The sequence below is a fragment of the Sorghum bicolor genome, chromosome 1 (genome assembly GCF_000003195.3).
Source record: "Sorghum bicolor cultivar BTx623 chromosome 1, Sorghum_bicolor_NCBIv3, whole genome shotgun sequence".
Taxonomy (NCBI): domain Eukaryota; kingdom Viridiplantae; phylum Streptophyta; class Magnoliopsida; order Poales; family Poaceae; genus Sorghum; species Sorghum bicolor.
Genome location: NC_012870.2, coordinates 18,231,408 through 18,247,504, shown reverse-complemented (window position 1 = coordinate 18,247,504; position 16,097 = coordinate 18,231,408). Strand labels below are relative to the sequence as shown.

The window sequence follows — 16,097 nt, the reverse complement described above, 5'->3', positions numbered from 1 at the left end:
GATATGCATCTGTTGTTTACAAATCAAAGAACGTACCCGCCTAGATCTACTGCTAGTCGATCCTATGCACAGAATATTTCTATCATGTCAAGCTTGTGGAGTGAAAAGCAATAGGACGTGTAATTACCCCCAGAGCAAGAGCTATTTAGTAGGAGCCATATTCAGGTTTTCCTCGATAATGGCTCCAGAGGAATACTATAATTGCACCACATATAGAAAATTTCTTATGTAGTAGTCTATGTAATAGTTGTTCATTTAATCATCTAATGGGATAGCTCTACAACCTATGTAGCACAATATCCTAAAAACACACACATAGAGAGATTTACACTTCCGTGGCTCAAGATAGCACATAAGCATGGTTCACAGAGGTTGCCAAAACTAAAACAATGGTAAATTGAAATTCGGTACCTTATCTGAAATCTGCAAAAAGATCTACAGATGATACATTGTGCTGTCTCAAAAAGCAAAGACTCCCATATGAAACCTTATCAATGCTGTATATCCCAATCCATGGAACAAACTGAATATACAGAGAATAAATAAAAAGGAGCTGCTACTAATCAAACTGAATACTGGACCCACTGCGCATGAGCATGTTCAAATTAATAGGTTCCATAGGCTTTTGTTCCTCCATTTCCATAAAGTAAACAAATACACGATTTGAAACCTATCATCATTTTTATATTTGGAGAAAGGTCTATTAGAGCAGGAGACAGGAGAGAACTGACTTATGAAACATCAAAAATTAATGTAAGGACCATTACCTCCGGGAGTACAGGGTAGGATCACAAAAAACATTCTAGCATTAATCATGACACATGAACTCCTTCAATAGATGAAGGTTGATTTAGGTAAATTAAATTTGCTAGCATCACATGAAAAATAATCACAAGAAACATACTCCCTCCATACTGGAAATAGATGTCGTTCTGGCCTCCGCACAGTTTGAATTAAAAGAAGTCGTTCTGGCGTGGTTTAGCTAAATTAGACGTTGCTGCCCGTGCGCTTAGACTCCCATGCCGCACATTAATAGCGCGGCGTCGTATTGGTTTCCCGGCCACGCGTTACTGGGCCACGCCGTTCAATCTCTTGCAAACTCGCTCTTCGTCTCTTGCGACCGGCCACGGAGTATTATATTGGTTTCCCTTGCATGCCTCACGCAACTGCTGGCTGCTCGCCGGAAGCCGCACACCGCTGTTCCTACTCGCCGCTCGCTAGAAGCCGCACGCGCACACCGCTGCTCCTGCTCGTCGCTCGCCAGAAGCCGCACGCCGCACGCGCACACTGCTGCTCACGCGCCGCACGCCACGCGCCGCTCCATGGATGCCTCGCCGGAGTCCAAGATGGAGATGGAGACCACGCCGGAGTCGGAGGAGGTCGCCACGGACGACGTCGGGCAGGGCTCAGAGGAGGTCGCCGTGGATTCCGTCGACATGCTGCTGTCCGTCGCGGACTCCGTCGAGCAGCTGTTGTCCGTTGCCGCGGACTCCGTCGACCTGCTGCTGGACTCCATGGCCGCGGACTCCGTCGACCCCCTGCAGTCCATGGAGGCAGTGGACTCCATCATCGCGCAGGACTCCGTCGAGATGGAGATGGAGATGGTGCCAGACTCCATGGAGTCGACGATGCTGTCCTCGGAGATGGAGGTCGTGGACTCCATGGCCGCGGACTCGGAGGTCTTCGTGCCGGAGTCAGAGAAGGTCATCACGCCAGCTTCTTTGCCGCCCGAAGCTTTTATTTGTGGCCGCTGTCAACTTGTTCATCTTAACCGCGAAGCATGGGATCGTGTGCACACCGGGAAGTATCCATGCTCTCGCTGCGGTCTCAAGCACGACGACTACTTGATCTTCGCTGTTGTTCGTGGCATCGACAACTTTGAGTGCGAGATGTTCATTCCAGATGTGAACAAAATCGTGTTCGGAGTCGGCTTTGAGCAAATCGTGTTGTAAACCATTTTTTTCACAACCTAATAGTACCTAAGATAATATACTCGGGCAAGCTGTCTCCTGAGGAAGTTCTACAAAATCTCTAGGTACATACACCAAATCCTTGAATCTGAATCGGCAGCATGCCTATGTATGGACTAAAGCTCAGCAAGGGACAAGAGCATTGGAAAAATGAAATTTCCCTGACCCTTTCCATGCTCTAACCCTTTCAGGATATAAATTCCACAACTATTTCAGGCTATTTCATTTAAGTGGAAATTACATATGCATTGAAATCGGAACTACAAAATCCAAGTAGCTGAGAAGGAGCACATGGACATATGCACTCGTTGGTTTCAGTTAAACATGAATCTACTATAAGGAGCACATGGACATATGAACTAACTAATCATTGTCCTAAATCCCAAAAGGGGAAAATGGCATATAGAAGGCACTTGCCTTGCTGCTGTTTCAATGAATGGACAAAATCCATTATAATAAAATCAATGCACATTAATATATATACGTAACCATTTTTACTAAGGTAGAGGTATTGTTTTGAATAAAACTACAGACTTTAATTCAGGTAATAATAGGTAAAAAAATATTAAAGACAATAAAACCAGCTAAAGCTTTAGAACCTGCAGTTCTCAATTGCCATAGAAATTACTGTGAAGATCTGCCACTCAATTTAACTACAGACTTTAATTCAAGTAATAATAGGTAATAAAACATTAAAGACAATAAAACCAGCTGAAGCTTTAGAACCTGCAGTTCTCAATCGGCATAGGAATTATTGTGAAGACCTGCGCTCCAAAAAATGCAAGAGAGAGGTTGTGGAGGAGGAGCCATTGGACAAAGGAGGAGGAGAAGAAGAAGAAGGTGAGTCACTGTCAGCCCCTCTGTAGCCGCCGTATGGGAACCTAGGGTTTTGTCAAGCAAAGGAGCTTAAGCTCCCCAGCGGGATGAGGCATTGAGGAGGCTGGACGGAGGATGGAGGAGGGGGAGAGGGCGCTGAGCCCCTCCCGTGCCGGCACACCACCAGCAAGGGCGCCGTCGCCTAGCACCCACCACCGCCTTGCACCTGCTGCCACATCAGGAGAGAGAGAGAGAGAGAGAGAGAGAGAGAGAGAGAGAGAGAGAGGATGGGGAAGGAGAAATAGAGGTGAGAGCAGAGGAACAGGAGGAGGAGGAGGGTAGCCGCTGCCGCCGCCATGCCCCTACTCGAGGCCGTCGCCCCTACTTGTGTCTTGACGGAGAGGGAAGAATCTGGAAGGAGAAGCTGGAGCTGTAGTATATATTTGGTTGGCTTGATTCGGATGAGAAGCCAAGAAGTCAAGAAAAAGCAACTGAGAAGGCGGTTAAAAGCACGAGAAGTTGCTTCAATAGAATTTGCTTTGAGTGTTCTAGACCGTTGATCGGCAAATCAAACGGTTGTAGGAATTTCGGGTGACGTGGACGCGACTTCTATCGCAGAATCACACGGTGTTTGTAGAGGAGAATTGCTTCAATAGAATTCGCTTTGAGTGTTCTAGTCCGTTGATTGGCAAATCGAATGGTTGTAGGATTTTGGGTGACGTGGACGCGGCTTCTATCGCAGAATCACACGGTGTTTGTAGAGGAGAATACGATGCGGTGTCATAAAAGTAACCAAACACACCTAGAAAAAGTAACATCTTCAAAGGTGCAGTAACACATATACATATACATATACATATACATATACATATACATATACATATACATATACATATACATACATGTACATGAGATGTTTTCTACAGTACAACAGTTTAATAAGTTTACAAAGACGATGAACAAGGAGGCCAGCACCCGAACCAGCACACCACCATAAAAAAGGAGGCAAGGACATAGGGCAAGCAACCGCAGGGGTCAAGGAGGCAACGCAATCAGCAGCGGGCGTGTGGTCCGGCACTCCGGCTACCCCTGCTGATGGCCGAGGCCGAAGAGCCTGGTGGGTTCCTGCCCCCTGGCGCGGTACTTGGCGGCAGCCTCCTCCGCGGCGATGACCTCCTCGCCGCGCCGCGCCACGGCAGCCGCGCGCTTCTCCTCGGCAACCCTGTGCACCGCCGCCGTGCTGTTCTTCCGCTTCTCTGCTTGCGCCGCATTCTTCATTTCCAGCTGCTCCTGCACGTACGCACACACCGTTCGTTCCGTTGAACAACGCAGGCATTATTACATTTTTTACACCGGCCATTCGGTGAACGAACGACGACGACGAGGTAATAAAAAAAACTTAGCGTTGTTTTTCGGTGCATGCGACTCACGTGGATCTTCTTGAGCTCGGCCTCTATCTCCGCGACCTTGGAGTTCTCCCAGGAGGCGACGCTCGCCAGCCTCCTGGCCGCCCTGCATTTCGCCACACGGAAATTTCAGACTCATGCATGGAGACTGCAAATAAGACATTGCAGGGAGCCGTACGGGAGGGAGGGAGAGGACTTCGCTTGTTCTCGGCTTTGGCCTTCTCGCTCTCCTCCCATGCTCTGATGAACGACGTCTTCTTGGCGGTCACGACCCGGGTGAGAAATGCATCTGAATGTAAATGAGAGAACAGAGAAGAGTGAGGACGACGCCGTGCGATTCCTTCGTGGATTCAGGTTTCAGAGTAGAGCACTAGCTAGTACCTCTGCCGCGCGAGCCACCTGTGGCTGTGACTGCAGCCGTCTCAGCATTATCTGTCGTCCCAAAATGCAAGAGAAGAGGTTGGCACGTTTATCATCAACAACGGGCACTGCTCAGACCTCAGATTCTGTATATTCTTACCGATATTCTAATGAACATACTAAATATTTTGGTATTAATTGCTGACAGGTGCGTTGTGATAGCTGCATTATATCCGCGCTATCCTCTAAGATTCTTAAGGGTATGTACAACGGGTCCTTTCACCCCGTCTGTATGTTGGATTTTTTTCACAGAACCCCCTGCCAAAGCTTAGAGACAGCAGCCTCGTCGCTTCACGAAAGGACGATGTGGGCTCGTGCTCCAATGTTTACAGATGACTTCGTCCCGCGTTGTACAAGAGTCGTCGACTCGGAGCGCCTTCAACACCGATCCGCTGTGCGCGTGCGTCGGAGTCCCATGCGCACCAGCGTGGGAAGCTGACGACGAGCTGCACAGCGCTGCACTGCGGCCAGCCATAGCCGCCGCTGTGCGTTTTGTGATATGTTGGCGCACGGGAAGGTGAGGAGCGGCGTTGCGCAGCGTCTGTCCAAAGCAGCTGCAGCCTGCCATAGCTCGTGATTTGTTGGCACACGGGAAGGTGATGGGCACTGCATCCGGCAACCTCTAGCGCATGCATGGTTGTGCTCAATAAAATCCTACAAAGTTTAGTTTAAGGCCTGGTTCAGTTGACGAAATTTTTTGGATTTCGCTACTGTAGCACTATCGTTTGTTTGTGTCAAATATTGTCTAATTATAGACTAACTAGGGTCAAAAGATTCGTCTCGCGATTTAGAGGCAAATGGTGTAATTAGTTTTTGTTTTCTTCTATATTTAATGCTTCATGCATGTGCCGCAAGATTCAATGTGTTGGGAAATTTTGAAAAATTTTGGAAACTAAACAAAGCCTAAGTTACTCATATTAGTGTGACACTGCAATAGAAATTTCACCACCAGAAAAAGCTTTGGTAGAGAAACAAAGAAAATTAGACAAAAGACGTTGCAACTATATATAACATAATTATATTGATGGTTTTTTTTAAAAAATTATAATCATGTTGCTATTATTTATTCTTAATACATTTTTTATCAAATAGTCACACAATGATATACAGAAATATATTTGTAGTTGATCCTAGCTATATGCAAAGTATTAAACAGTTTAGAGATAGATCCCTATCTGTGGGTTGTATCACTTGTCTTTATACTTGTCTGTATGATAGATTCGAGATAGTTAGAGACGGATCCTTGTCTGTGGGTTGTACATGCCCTAAGTATTTATATTCAGACTGTCAGAGATCTAATTGAATTCTGAAGACCTGTTTTACCGGACACGACATAAGCTGTGAAGTTCATAATTCATAATCTTTGGGTTTCAAAAATAGTAATTTTGCCATGCATGAAGTGCCAAACTATAACGCCATTTTTATTTGACTATATTCAGAGATCTAACTGCACCCTCATGCTCAAAGAGCCTCTACTTCCTAAACAAAACTTGTGACACAGACTGATGCAAATTAAAAGACAAGGCAGTGTGGCCGCAATCAAATCAAAACAAGTCTAACTCTCCACCATGACGAGGGTCTTGGACTCCTCCGGCGTCGGGAGGTCGTCTTCTCCTCGGCAATGTCCTTGGTCGGTTCCGCTTCCGACCCTGCTGCGTTCTTGGCCTCCTCGGCCATGTCTGATGATCTCCCGCTGCTTCTTCAACAACCCGACTAGCAAAAGCTGCAAAACCAAGAAAAATGTTTGGAGACGGATGGGCTTGCTCGGGGTCACGGGCTGTTCCACTAGGTTTGGTGGCACGGTAGCATTGGTGGGCACACAACACCTAGGTCTTGTTTAGTTCCGAAAATTGGTTTTCGAAACTGTAGCACTTTCGTTTGTTTGTGGTAAATATTGTCCAATCATAGACTAACTAAGGTCAAAAGATTCGTCTCGCGATTTACAGTCAAACTGTGTGACTAATTTTTATTTTCATCTATATTTAATGCTTCATGCATGTGCCGCAAGATTTGATGTGACAGAGAATCTTGAAAACTTTTTAGATTTCGGGGTGAACTAAACAAGGCCCTAGGTGAAACTGAAATGAAAAGAAACAAAGGTTGGCAGCAGAAAGCAACATGCGGCGTGATGGATAGAGAACGATGTCAAATACAAGTTACAACAGACTGAAGACACTGACCGCTGACTGGGGAGATCACGACTCACAAGTCACGTACAACCTCCTCTCATCCTTTGCGCTAACAAAAATTGCCCCCCATTCATCTATTTCTGTCCCGCTGCCTTTTGACCTTGGAGCATTGTTTTTTTTTACAGCTCTCATTTAGGTATAGCTGTAGCATTGTCATGAACAAACACAACATCACACACACGCACCTCACTCATACCTCGTACTCCATCCGTTCCAAAAAGAATATCGTTTTGGGTTTTCATGCCACAAATTTAACTCGATTTATAAAAAAATACATGCAATATTTGTATCTCTAAATAAATTTGTTAAAAAAACTAGACTTAAAGATCTTTTCAATGATACTAATTATGTACTATAAATATTAATATTTTTTATTATATATTTAGTTAAAGTTATTTCTCGAAAAGCACAAACGATAATTATTTTAGGACAGAGGGAGTACACAAATAGATCCTACAACTATACATAGATTTGAAGATCGTGTTCTCAAGGTGATCACTGAAACCATCGAGGCTCCCTAGACGATGGGTACACCACTATTTCTTTGTGGCTTCACGCGAAACAGGCTATATCTGTTGAGATATTTTACTGTGCTTGAGAGGAACCGGTGGTTCCTCCCGTCAAAACTAATTGCCGCAGGTATTAATTAGGGAAATTAATTAATTGTAATTAAGGATAGTTTAGTACTTTCCTAGGCCTTGTTTAGTTCCAAAAAAGTTTGAGTAATCGACACTGTAGCACTTTCGTTTGTATTTGACAAATATTGTCCAAACATAGACTAACTAGTCTCAAAAGATTCGTCTCGTCAATTTCGACCAAACTGTGCAATTAGTTTTTATTTTCGTCTATATTTAATACTTCATGCATGCGTCTAAAGATTCGATGTGACGGAGAATCTAAAAAATTTTGCAAAACTTTTTGGGAACTAAGGCCTTGTTTAGTTCGCAAAAATTTTCAAGATTCTCCATTACATCGAATCTTTGGTCGCATGCATGGAGCATTAAATATAGACGAAAATAAAAACTAATTGCATAGTTTACCTGTAATTTGTGAGATGAATCTGTTGAGCCTAGTTACTCCGTGATTGAATAATGTTTGTCAAATAAAAACGAAATACTACAGTAGCCAAAAACAAAATTTTTTGCAAACTAAACAAGGCCCTAATCTCTTAACTTCCTAACTATTTGCACGGTTCTGACTGACGGACGATGGTTGCGTGTATGGCCTGCTGTCTGCAGGCGCAGGCCGGAGCATGTCTGCAAGCGGCTGCAAGCCTCAACTTGGCCGGCTTTAGGGATAACCGCAGCAACTCGGTCGGCTTTAGGGATCACCGCAGCAGATGACCGTCCAGGACTCGTCGTTGATTGTTTGCAGAATTGCAGCATCTTGCCGGTGATCGTTGCCTCCGCTCCGCGCTAAGCAGGGGCTGTCCGCCCAAGAATCTCCCGCTCTCATTCTCATCCAATGCAAAGAGTCTGGTTCTGAGACAGAGGGGCATGACCACTCCATGAGAGACGATCTGGTTCTTGGCTCCATGCAGTGGCGGACCCAGGATTTGGTCAGGACTAGGGCCAAATTCTAGTAGCGAAAAGCCAAAAACTACACCGTCGTCTATATAATCTATATATAAAAATTGTTATTACAAAGAAAATTTTTTAGATCAGAAGTTCTCCAACTATATATTGCATACAATTTTTAAAAATACAACATTGAACTACAAAAATAAATACTTAGCAATAACAAGAATATAACATTGAACTACAAAAATAAATACCTAGCAATGATATGCTACATTCGCATTTTTCATGTCATTTTCAGTAACGCCTAAATCTAGACACAAGATGTAGTAGAAGAGTTACAGGTGATTCAATTACTTCATAAATTGGATCAGGGCTTTCTTGAGGCCGTGACAGAACTTGATGAAGCGTTGGTTGATCTTCTCCTGCCCCTTCTTCTCAGTGATGATGTTGTCTCGCCTACTCGCCCGACTATGGTGCAGTGAAGCACTCGCGGGCAACGAGCACCAGTTACGAGTGGCGGCGCGAGCAAGCAAAGCATCCAAGCGAGAGGGCGAGACAACAAGAGAATAGGCGTCGATTCCTAATCTCTCTGGCTGGTTGGCATTAAAGCTATTGGGCTAAGGCCTTGTTTAGTTGGAGAAATTTTTTGGCTTTGGCTACTGTACACTTTCGTTTGTATTTGATAATTATTATCTAATTTTATGGACTAATTAGGCTCAAAAGATTTATCCTGCAAATTGTAGGCAAACAATGTAATTAGTTATTTTTTATATCTATATTTAATACTTCATGCACGTGTTTAAAGATTCGATATGATAAGAAATCTTAAAATTTTTTGGAAATAAGGCCTAAACTCTGATAAATTAATAAGACAATGGTCCAAAAATTAAAGAGTTGTACCTAGAATACCTAGTCTACAACTAGGGCCAAGGCCCTAGTGGCCCTAGGCCTGAGTCCGCCAATGGCTCCATGACAGAAGATCTTCGGTAAAGTACAATTATACCCCTCTCGATTTAATTAGGGTCACGTTCCTGCTCCATTAATTTTTAGTTCCGGCCCACAACTAAAGTTCCTCTCAAATGGTTCTTCTAATTTTTAAACCATCAGATCTAGCCAAATGAAAGGCTCATATTATTTCCAAGCACTATAAAATTTCTCATATCTGTTAATATGGGGAAAAAACTCCGGTGAGAATTATGAGACGAGCGGAACCGGCTGCTCAACCACAAGTCTTATCGCTCGAGCTATGGCTCGATAGAGCATTGTTAGCAGTGAGCGTCGAGGCCTGACGACAGTTGAGACAAGAGATTACAATGGCTCATTGACGTTTCCTCCCATGCTGTTACTCTCCTCGACAGCCAATTTTTTTGTATTGGTTCACAGCAAAAACTATTCTGGCGCATTATGATAGTTGTTTTTTTTTTCCTTTTTTCCAAATTCAGATGTCAGTACCATCTTGCTTGCTTAACTGATGTCAGTTAAACCGAGTCTGAAAAAATGGCATAATGCGCATAAGCTAGAGACTGATAGACCAGAAAAATATTGGGGTGGAACCTAACCTGTCTGTCATGTGCTCTTTAGCACGGTATTCATAGGGTAGAACGTAGACTCCTTCAGTCTAGAAAAAAACAATATATATAGAAAATTTATAATGATTTTCAATTTGGAATAGAGCAAGTACAACATTTTTGGATACACCGTATCAACATCCGAGATCATTTGGAAATTCTAAATTTTGAATTTTCCAAAATATTAGAACTTATTTTTTGGCACTAAATAATTAAAAAACACATATCAACTATAATGTTATAGATCTCTACAAGTATGATATAATGTTCGTCTTTACCTCACTTCGCATGCAAAAATTGTAATTAGACAACTATTGAGGGTTAGTGTTTTTTTTGTTTTTGTTTTGACAACAGCAGGTTAGGTTAGGGTAGAGTAGATAACGGCATAGTTCTCCCCTGCACTCTCGGAGACCAATATTTTTTTAATACCTATAGTGTATGTAAGAGTTAATTATACCACGATTAAAGAGTGCTCTCTAGCAAAGAGAATGTCGAATACTGTGTATAAGCAAACACCAATGTTAAAATAGTCCTATAACAAATTTATCATTTCTTTTTTTTTTTGTCAAGATTCGTCAGGTGAATGCTTGTCACTTGTCTGGGTCTGAGAATGAGAAGTCAGAACCCAACAGCGCCCGGGGTTTCGCGTTTTTAGCTTGAAGCACAGTCCTTCCTCTCATCGAATATTCGCACCTATACATATCCCATTAGATATTTAAATTTATGTATGGAGTATTAAATATAAATTTTAAAAAATAATTAATTACATAAATTATGACTATTTTTATAAGATGAATATTTTAAGTCTAATTAGTTTATGATTTGACAATATGGTGCTACAATAAACATGTGTAAAATAGTCACAATTTGTACAGTTATTTTTTATTATATGGAGTAAACTTTAAGGAAGGAACTAAACAAAGCTAAACTCAGGCGTTGGGGCAAGTACACAAAAACCATGGACGAGAGGAGTCATGGTCAGTCTATGCTTTTGCATTTTGTGGCAGAATTAGGCAACCTAGTCAACCACTGAACTCTGGTGGTACTAGCTGGCAGTAGCTAAGCGATTAGCCTCCCCTGAACTTGCCCAAGAAGCACTAACCACGTGAAGGACCAGATAAAGCCTAACTAGACACCGGATTTTAGGCAGGGTTTCACACCTGTCTCACGCAGATTCTGCCGTCTCTGTTCTGCATATGCTGCGACCTCAGCCCACGGTTCGCGACTTCATGCTCGTTAGCGATGCCTCCACATTGGTACGATTACGGTTTACGATTGCCAGATTCTTTCTTTCTTTTTTTTTTGAAACTAGATTCTTTCTTTCTCGCGAAGGAAAGGAAGAATATACGAACGCCAAGTTCAGAGCAATTTTTTTTCCCCACTTGCATCCACAGGCCACGGGGTTAGGCCTTGTTTAGTTCCGAAAATTTTTGGGAAATGGACACTGTACCATTTTCGTTTGTATTTGACAAATATTGTCCAATCATAGACTAACTAGGCTCAAAAGATTCGTCTGGTCAATTTCGACCAAACTGTGCAATTAGTTTTTATTTTCGTCTATATTTAATACTCTATGTATGCGTCTAAAGATTCGATGTGACGGAAAATGTGAAAAATTTTGCAAAATTTTCTAGAAAGTAAAAAGGCCTTACTCGGTCCGGGGCACGTACTGCAAGCTCGCGAGCCTCGGTGGACTAGAGACGGCCGTCCGTCTCGGCGTCTCGGAGACCCAGGGTCGGGTCAGGTCACATCACACGCGACTGCCAGTCTGCCACAGTCCACCGTTCCGTTTCGAGAGAGACCGCCAGCTCTGGCGGAAACCGGCAGCTCTGGCTCGCAGAATCGGAGGCCCGGTGGAGCGACGCGGCTGGTTTCGAGAGCACCCGGAGGCCGGAGAGGCCAAACCCATGGCCGTGCCCACCGGTTGGGCCACCCGGCCTCCCGGCTCCCGATAAAATCCCATGCTGCAGCCAGCCAGCTGCACACCCCACCGGCCCCCACCCTTCCAAACTTGGCAAAACCCAACGGTTACCAGTCCGTACGCGCCGCCGCCGCTCTCGCTCTCTCGGGAGCACTAGCTAGCGAAAGTGAACCACTCGTCGGCGCGATGGACGTGTACATCTCGGAGGAGTACGTGGCCCAACGGCGCGCCGAGAGGAGGGCCGCGCGGGTTGCCGCGGCGGCTGCACGCTGCGGCGGAGAGGAGAAGGCGCGGGCGGACAGCGAGCAGAAGCGGTGGACGGCGGACAAGGGCAAGCGGCGGCCTGCCGACGGCGGCGGCAATGCCGCCGATACCAATGTCGGCGGTAGTGGCGCCGCCAGCTGGCTGGTAGGAGAGGACGCCGTTCTCAGCTACTTCTCGGCTTAATTAGAAAGGCGTACGTTGTCCCGCTGCGTGCGTAGAGGTAGGCAATGCATTTGCAAATAGCCATGCCATGCACCATCGCGTGGATCGCTGTTGTGTTGCCTATGATGGGTGGAGCATTCGCCATGTTACTCTACTGGTGGCAGGTTTTGTTTGTAAGTTGTAAGTAGTGTAAGCGATTCGTGTGTGATTGTCGGGCACTGTTAGTTCAGCTCATCGACCATTTTTTGCCCGCCACACTACCGGAAACACAAAATTTGCCGAGTGTAAATATCTTCGTCGAGTGCAAAAAATCGAACACTCGGCAAAGGGTTAGTTTGCCGAGTGTTACACTCGGCAAAACGCGACACTCGGCAAACTAACCCTTTGCCGAGTGTTCGACACTCGGTAAATAATAACACTAGGTAAAATAGACCTTTGCCTAGTTAACAACACTCGGCAAAATTTTACACTCGGCAAAGTGATGTTTTGCCGAGTGTCAAGCACCCCGCAAAATTTTTACCGTTAGCCCCATGACAGCAGCTGACGGCCGTCGACCAGCGCTTCAGGTTTGCCGAGTGTTATAGGGTTGACACTCGGCAAAGACATGCTTTGCCGAGTGTCGGCACCGTGACACTCGGCAAACTATTTTTTTTTTAGTTTTGACCTCCAAAATTTTTCTGTTGTCCTTCCACAGTAACTTAAACTACATGTTAAAATTTGACATGGTTTTTGAACTGTTTGCTATATTTAGTCAAATTATTTCTTTTAACGTATTTTTTTGGATAATTCAAATTTGAACAGGAAGTCACTCGAATAAGGGAAAAAAGTAAATGAAAAAAATGATATTCTTGTTATTAAGACTAATTTAAGGCCGTATCCAGGAACAGACCACCAAATTCGAACATCTTGTTCACGGAATATGACCATAAACTTACGGGCGAGTTGATTTTAAATTCTATAAAAAGCAAATAAAGTCCAAAAATCATAAAACTGGTCGACGTGTCATGATATGATATGTGGAGGCTGTGAAAAAAATTTGATAAGGTTTCACAAAAGTTGTGATGTAGAATGCTTACAAACCAAGACATCTCCATATACGATATCATGTCATATGTGTGGATATGTTGAGGTTTGTAAGCATCGTACGTCACAACTTTCGTGAAACCTTATCAAATTTTTATCATAGCCTCCACATACGATATCATGAAATGTCAACCAGTTTTTTGATTTTTGGACTTCTTTTTCTTTTTATAGAATTTAATACCAACTTGCCCGTAAGTTTGTGGTCATATTCCATGAACAAGATGTTCGAATTTGGTGGCATGTTCCTAGATACGGCCTTAAATTAGTCTCAACAACAAGAATATAATTTTTCATTTATTTTTTTCCATTATTCGAGTGACTTCTAGTTCAAAATTGAAATATTCAAAAAAATCAATTAAATGAAATAAATTGACTAAATATAGCAAACACTTCGAAAAGCATGCCAAATTTTAAAATATAGTTTAAATTACCGTAGGAGGACCACAGAAAAATTTTGAAGGTCAAAACTTAAAAAAAATATAATAGTTTGCCGAGTGTCAAGATATAACACTCGGCAAAAGTATTTTTTTTTTCAAAAATTAACTTTGCCGAGTGCCATATCTGGCCACTCGGCAAAGCACCCACACAGAGTCACACACACTCACACACCTTATCCACACACACACACGAACACACACATCCACACACACACGAACACACACATCCACACACACAGAGTCACCCCGCCGCCGCCACACTCACCCCGCCGCCGCCGCACCAGCCACGCCGGGCCGGCCGACCGAGCCCGCGCGCTGCCTCCTCCCCAGCTAGTCACTCCGGCCGGCCGCATCCACCCGGCCCTGCTCGCCCCGACACCCGTTTGCTTGGATGGAAAGGAAAAACAAAAAAAAATATTGCTGATGCAGGGTTTGCCGAGTGTAATAACCAGGACACTCGACAAACTGGAAAAGGTCTGCCGAGTGTCAGGCCTATGACACTCGGCAAACCTGGTCACTTTGCCGAGTGTCTCCCACCTGACACTCGGCAAATCTGTCCACTTTGCCGAGTGTCGAACGCCTGACACTCGGCAAACCTGGCCATTTTGCCGAGTGTCTCCCACCTGACACTCGGCAAACCTGGCCACTTTGCCGAGTGTTTTTAATCGACACTCGGCAAAATGAACGCTAACGGCATCCTCTTCCGTCACGGCAACATTGCTTTGCCGAGTGTCGACGCGGTACTCGGAAAACTCTTTGCCGAGTGCCCGATAAAGGACACTCGGCAAAGCGTCCTTTGTCGTTAATTTTTTTGCCGTGCGCACTTTACCGAGTGTTACACTTGGCAAAGTCTTCGCCGAGTGTTTTTTGAGCTTTGCCGAGTGCTTGTGGCACTCAGCAAAGCTACGTATTCCAGTAGTGCCAGGTTTCACAGAGATATAACAAAGGAGTCTTTCTTACCATTTTTCACATGCCACTATACATCTTTGTGTTACCATTTTTTTTTTGCCAGCCTCGCTTAAGGCCTTGTTTAGTTCCAAAAAATTTTGGAAAATCGATATTGTAGCACTTTCGTTTGTATTTGACAAATATTGTCCAATTACGGACTAACTAGGCTCAAAAGATTCATCTCATCAATTCCGACCAAACTGTGCAATTAGTTTTTATTTTTATCTATATTTAATACTTTATGCATGTGTCTAAAGATTCAATGTAACGAGAAATCTGAAAAATTTTGCAAATTTTTTTAGAACTAAAAAAGGCCTAATATATAGGGCCTCTTTGGTATGGATTTTGATGAATCCGGCTCCATCTGATCACATTCATTGCTACGACACTGTTTATTGTCTCAATGGGAAGTTTTATGTCTCAGTTTTCAACACATTTAATTTTAGAAACAGCGCAGAAGAGTTTTATGGAGATGAAACTCTCTTTACTTCCATGAAAATCTTATCATCTCTCACTTTGCTCCCATGAAACTCTTATCATTTCTCACTTTATTAATATAGTGTCACATCAACATATTTAATGCTCATAAAACTCTGATGAGGCGGCTTCTACATCGAGAGGGAGAGGAAAGAGAGAAATCTAGCTCCAATGTACCGCAACAATGTATGTGTCTTCCACCCACATATGAAGGAGGTCCATAGTACCGTGACCACTATCGGGAGATTCTTCCACGACCCATCAACTACTGTTGTTATATCTTTTTGTGACATCATGAATCTATATTTTAGTTCTAAATTTTTAATCTTATTAGTTACTGTATATTGTATTCCTTCATCCAGGTAGTTCAAACTCTACAGTTTATTGTACCTTTTATTCAAATTTTATTTTGTACTTTATTAAAGAAATAGATTCTAGGTTCTAGACTATAGAATAAACAATTGTTTCAACTTGCAAGGCAGACTTAAGATGTTGAATTTGCTCTATCAAAGAATTACATGTGTTGTATGAAAACACTTAAAATGTATAAACTTATATAAAGGAATAACAATCAAAATTTAGTGTCACAAGACAGAATTTTAATATAGCTTAAAATGAATTATCATTGACCTTACATTGGAATGATGATAAATAAACTATATTATATATATAATACTTTATGGTTATTTATTACTTTCCAAATAGTAGCTTCTATTGGTAATTATATGTAAGTTTGAGGGATTTTTTAGTATATGTTTTATAACATCAAATATGGGTAATTTAGATATAAACTAAACATTTTATTTTAGATTATCTTTAAAAGCAAATTTAAAGATTACTTTAAATTATCTTACATAATGATAAAGGTTGGTGGTTCAGTTGTAGATTAGGAGGCTATTTATGTCTTTTCATAATA

The 16,097-nt window shown here is 43.1% G+C and overlaps 3 protein-coding genes across 3 annotated transcripts; 1 reads left to right on the top strand and 2 right to left on the bottom strand.

The window, feature by feature from the left end:
• LOC110430584 (papilin-like) lies at positions 1,295 to 2,137 on the bottom strand. The gene has a single exon (XM_021448402.1). It carries the CDS (start codon positions 1,706 to 1,708, stop codon positions 1,295 to 1,297), a length of 414 nt encoding a protein of 137 aa, XP_021304077.1. The 5' UTR covers positions 1,709 to 2,137.
• Positions 3,870 to 5,180, bottom strand: LOC8067075 (remorin). The gene is made up of 5 exons (XM_021448359.1): positions 5,036 to 5,180; positions 4,574 to 4,624; positions 4,394 to 4,481; positions 4,217 to 4,298; positions 3,870 to 4,076 (listed from the first exon to the last, which is right to left on the bottom strand). The coding sequence occupies exons 1-5, from the start codon at positions 5,178 to 5,180 to the stop codon at positions 3,870 to 3,872; spliced, it is 573 nt and encodes a 190-aa protein (XP_021304034.1).
• On the top strand, positions 11,891 to 12,475 carry LOC110432049. Its single transcript, XM_021452023.1, has one exon. The coding sequence runs from the start codon at positions 11,997 to 11,999 to the stop codon at positions 12,255 to 12,257; it is 261 nt and encodes an 86-aa protein (XP_021307698.1). The 5' UTR covers positions 11,891 to 11,996; the 3' UTR covers positions 12,258 to 12,475.

Excerpts from the sequence above, each read along its gene's own strand:
- LOC110430584 (XM_021448402.1), bottom strand. The coding sequence starts at position 1,708 with ATGACCTTCTCTGACTCCGGCACGAAGACCTCCGAGTCCGCGGCCATG.
- LOC8067075 (XM_021448359.1), bottom strand. The coding sequence starts at position 5,180 with ATGGCAGGCTGCAGCTGCTTTGGACAGACGCTGCGCAACGCCGCTCCT. Across the intron at positions 4,482-4,573 it reads AGGTGGCTCGCGCGGCAGAG|ATGCATTTCTCACCCGGGTC; the intron begins GTACTAGCTAGT and ends ATTTACATTCAG. Across the intron at positions 4,299-4,393 it reads AAGGCCAAAGCCGAGAACAA|GGCGGCCAGGAGGCTGGCGA; the intron begins GCGAAGTCCTCT and ends GGCGAAATGCAG.
- LOC110432049 (XM_021452023.1), top strand. The coding sequence starts at position 11,997 with ATGGACGTGTACATCTCGGAGGAGTACGTGGCCCAACGGCGCGCCGAG.